The sequence below is a fragment of the Montipora capricornis genome, chromosome 10 (genome assembly GCF_036669925.1).
Source record: "Montipora capricornis isolate CH-2021 chromosome 10, ASM3666992v2, whole genome shotgun sequence".
Classification (NCBI taxonomy): Eukaryota; Metazoa; Cnidaria; class Anthozoa; order Scleractinia; family Acroporidae; genus Montipora; species Montipora capricornis.
In genome coordinates, this window is record NC_090892.1 from 42,103,764 (window position 1) to 42,108,763 (window position 5,000).

The 5,000-nt window shown below is 39.7% G+C and overlaps 1 protein-coding gene across 1 annotated transcript in view; it reads left to right on the plus strand.

The window, feature by feature from the left end:
• Positions 1-4,510: 4,510 nt before the first annotated feature.
• LOC138022365 (putative leucine-rich repeat-containing protein DDB_G0290503) overlaps positions 4,511-5,000 on the plus strand; it is a 22,455-nt gene continuing 21,965 nt past the window's right edge. The window contains exon 1 of the mRNA XM_068869477.1: positions 4,511-4,894. Within this exon, the coding sequence (XP_068725578.1) occupies positions 4,655-4,894 (240 nt within the window). The 5' untranslated portion in view covers positions 4,511-4,654. The remainder of the gene's footprint in view (positions 4,895-5,000) is intronic.

Here is a 5,000-nt window from a genome sequence, read left to right on the forward strand (position 1 = left end):
GAATGGATACTCCAAAATAAGGCGAGACTCTTAGTTTTGTGTACAATAAAGTGCCAAACGATCTTACTAAAGTTTTACTAAGTTAAAAAAAAACTGTGAAAAGAGAGTGTCAGTGGCTCTGCAAGCTGGTTTTCAGACATGCCTTGTAAGAATTACAAGGTATAAATGTTAAAACCACTGATTAAGGACGGTGCCTACTATTGTTATTGCGCATACGTTCTGCGCATTTCGAAATAGTAGGATTTCCTATGGGTTGTGCTTGCTAATACAGGGATATTTATTGCGCGGCTCAAAACTATGCGCAGAAAGCAGAACTTAGCAAGTGCTCTTGGTATCCAAAAAGAAAATTTGGGGTAACCACGCATTTTTCAGAGATAATTAAGCTTCAATTTGGAAAAGAACGCCATACATTGCTCTGTATTTTAAAGCTTTTTACAAATATTGTTCATTATTTATCTTCGAAAAATGCGTGGTTACCCCCAGTTTTCTTTTTGGATTTCAATAACACTTGTTGAGATCTGCTTTTCCCACATATTGAGTAAACCGCGCAAAAATACCTTTGAATTAGTAGGCACCGTCCTTAACTAGGTATAGCTTGACGCTAAAAATTATTTAACAATCGTAGATCAATTCCTATAGACTCTTATCAAAACGTAACTAATCTAGTTTCTATGTGAAGAGAATTTAAAAACGAGAGTAATAATCAGTAACGATCAGAATTTACTATATAATAATACGAAACAAGCCATGTAACAAGTAGTGCCTTCCGTTTAAAGCTTGCAAGATCCTTTATCTCACGTATTTGATTTGACCGTTGGTTCCAAGCCATTACACCTCGATAAGAGAAAGAACATTTAAGAAAATTCGTTTTAGGTAGCGGTAATTGGAGGTCATAGTTCGAACCCCTCAAGTTATAATTGTGAACTTCAGAGGTTCTATGAAAATGCTCCTGAAGATACGTCGGACAATTATTATTGAATATTTTTAAACGTCGGAAATTAACAAGTGCCTTTTGTCTCTTTCTTCTAAGTTAGACCACTCTAGAGAATTTAATACCGCTGATGATCGAATAGAGTAATCAGCCCTAGTAATAATCTGTGCTGCTCTATTTTGCAACTTCTGTAATTTGTCAGCACGTGCTATTGGACCAGTCACTCCATACAACATCACAATAATCAAAGTAAGGTTGTACACGTGAATAGTAAATTGTTTTAAGAGTCTATTGATTGTCAGTTAGTTTTCTAGCTAAATACAGCATTCGCAAGCCATTCAAGACTTATGATGAAACATGTTTGATCTGATCATCCCAAGTTAGCATTTCATCGATATGAGCCTCCACGGTTTCACGACTTCGAAACCGCATCAAAATCGATGCGGTTTGGAACTGTTTACACGGAACCATTTTCCCCAGGAAATCAAAGTCGTGATGGTATAAGCGAGCGCTGCACTGCGTGCTAAATTCACCATTTTGAATCGAACAATACCAATTTCGCGCCAAAATAGTAACCGCATTCAAATCGATGCGGTTTCGCTGTTTACACGATAGATGAAATCGTTTCCTTTTGAAAACGCTCCATTTTTGGCAGCGTTTTCAAATCGACCCGGTTTCGGCAACGGTCTCGGTGTTGTGTAAACAGAAGGCGTAACCACATCAAAAACGATGCGATTACAAATGAAACCCGGTTTCGTGTAAACGCTGCCTTAGTAGAAGTTTTATGTTCAATTGGCCTATCATCCATCTTTAAATTCGTGAATTTAGCTTTTGCCAATTTTTTCCGAGATGGAAAGAGGGGGGTAAAATGAGCGCACCGTCGGCTTCCTGGGAGAATACCTTGTAGAGGGTAAAGGAATTACCGACGTTAAACAAGGTGTGCCTTTACCTTTTTACCAATCGAAAATTTCAAACCCCAAATCCTTCGATCATCCCTGTCACTTGAAATCCGGGTTGTTTTTCCGTTTACAAAGAATTTTCAGAAAACCCGGTGGAACTTTCCATCGGGTGAAAAACCACAGGCAAACCACCCTCCGACATCGACGTCAAGGCCGAGAATTAGCGACGAAGAAATCGAAAAGGAACGGTGGTTTGGTATATTTTGACACTAAATTGAAGACCGAAAATATGTCACAAGTAATTTTGGTCAATTTTCTTTGTGCTCCAAAGGTCGTCAAAGAAGGTTAAAGACATCTGATGACATCCATTGAGCCTCTCATTACGTTTAAATTTTGCCTTGATTCAACCTTCAACTACCTATCCGATCCCCTCCCCGCCTAACCATTATGGGTCGATTTGTAAGGTCAGTTGGTGTCACACATTAATTTTTCTTTTCGTCCACAAAAATGACTGGAAAGCATTAGAATTGACTATTAAGCAGTGAAAATATCCTTTTCAATGCATACATGAGACGAAATTAAAGTCAAATTCAGAAAAAGCCAAGTTTTCTTGCCGGTGATTAAAGAATTGTGCAATCAGCAACTTGTAAGATTATGTTTGCAATCAAACTGAGGTTTCGAGTGCAAATTTTACAAAGACATTTGTGGGCATTGACCAGCGCTTCTGTAAGTACAAAAGTTGTGATTTACTTGTGCTCTGGATGTGATTTGCGAAGTAGGTAAGTAAGTGGCGCATTTACGATATTTACAATAATTATAGGATTCACGAATTGCGGGAAAACTTCGGAACTAACAAAAATACATAGACTACGTTTACACTCGGGGTAAAGTTTCCGGATTTTTAAATGTTTTCGGATTCGGGTTCGTGCATGTTTACATTAAAACCATTCTGGGATGTACAACTGTTTCACTACTCAAAATGGCTTCCAAAGCCAACATCAGAAAAAAATAAAGGCACGTTGAACTAGAGTGATAGTAAAGTGGAACTGTTACTAGGAGGGGTTCGATCTTATTCATCACAACAAGCGTTTGAAGGCCATGAGTGAGGTTCCTTGAAGAGAAAATATGAAGACTTACGAAGTGAATTTGTATCACGGTCAGTATGAATCGCCAGCAAAATCAAAGATCTCAGGAAAATGCATGAGAACGCCGTATATTCTGGTAACTCGGCGGTCATGTTGTGCAAACGCAACGTTAACCCGAAGGATCGCGGGCGGGCTTAGACAATCCAGATTCGTGGAATAACCTGTTTAGACGAATGAAATGTTTCGGATTCAAAGTATTCGGATACAAAGTCCGGATCCATAACGCTTCGGATTCTTCACGTCGAATCTGGGAACTTTTCGTACCGGATTAATGTTTTCGTGTAAACACCAAAACGAATCCGGTACTTACGTTCTGGATTTGTCACGAATCCGGAAACACTTGCTCTAGTGTAAACGTAGTCATAGTCTTCATTTTAAGATTTGCAGTCAGTAGAAATATTTTATCGTTGTGCATGACATAGCATTCATAGCAAGGACGAACAAATCAAGGTAGAAAATTTCATTTATTTCTTTGTTGTTATTTATTGTCTCAAATTGCACGCCAAGCGAATGGCTAGTTTCCTGCTACATGCTCGATAATCGAAACTGCTTAACTATGGAACGCCCATCAAGTTTGGAGCTGCAGGGATTTCCACATCACGCGTTGAACTTTATATGACTTTTCTAAAGTGACGTGTCACACCAAGAAAAACACACTTGCCCCGTATGTTAGTATATTGAAAAACAAAATCCGATGAACTGAAATTCGGACAAGGACAAATAATTTTATTTGAATTTCCGACAGCGACGCGAGTAATGATAAAAGCCCGACACGGGAGATTTTAAAATTCAGACAAGTGACCCGGGACTCCCCCCCCCCCTCCCCTTTCTCCCTGGCAGGGCCTCCATAATTCAATCAAAGCTCAAACAAAGCCGTCAAATGAGTCCTGCGTTATATATTCTGGTCGTTCTGAGCTGTTTTAAGCGTCCTCTCTAAGCGAGATCTTTTCTCGACCGCCGGTTAGAGAGTCGACTCTCTCACCTCAATTTTGTAGAATCTCTAACCGCCGGTCGAGAAAAGATTGAGATTGTTTACCATTTACAAACAGAAACCGGTTGGTACTAGGTTTGTTCAAATGGTAAGCAAAGAACTCCCGAATAGGAAATTTAGTTGGGATAGGCGTGTACCATTTGCAAAATTCGTTCAAGTTTACCGACGCGAGAGAGTCTGGAGGGAGGCAAAATCATATGGGAATGCAAATGGTAAACACGTTTTCCGTTTGGGAGTTTTGGACTACCTTTCGAGAAATCCATTTCTTGGAATCCCAGCTAGCTTTGACAAGAGCACATGCAGACCAATCATATGTTGAATTCACTAAACAGGAAACAGTGACGTAGAATTTCAACATGGGCATGTTTTGACATTGAAAACTTGGCTACGTCATCTGGTATTTTTAAATTTTGTCAACCCGAAGTTTTGTCGGTGGTCGGAAAATTTGATTATCATCAGAATTAAATGTTTGAAAAAGTGAACATCTCTACATCATCCATACCGATTGCGCTTTCTAGTGTGTAACAAATTAGGAAAGTCGAAAAAATTGGGAAAACCTGTCGGGGGAGGCCCGGGATAATAGAACCCGAGGGTCTTCCCCTCACAGGATTTGCATCACACCAGGCTTCTCTTCATCCTTTGTATCAACTGCAGTAAAATGCATTGAAAACTCTGCTTTGACGGCAAAATGTCGGAAAGTCCAGGTATTGTTACACCTTCTCCTGCCGGTAGACGGCTTGTAGGTCCGTTAAGTTCTGCGAAAGAAAGAAATACTGCGGAATTACTCTCTTCACCAAGTGATGGTGTGCTGAAGGAAAATCTGGATACGACAAATTTGGATGGCTCCACGCCGTCCACAATTTCCATGCCGAGAATTGACTCCTGCATACTGGGAAAAGAAACCTTGGAGGAGAGAGATAAGTATACGGTAAGTGAAAAAATGGGATATTTCAATATTGTGATCAATCAGTGTGATCAAGCGTGCGTGGAAAAAAAAACTTTTCACTCGAAAACTCAGATGATGGATATAAATT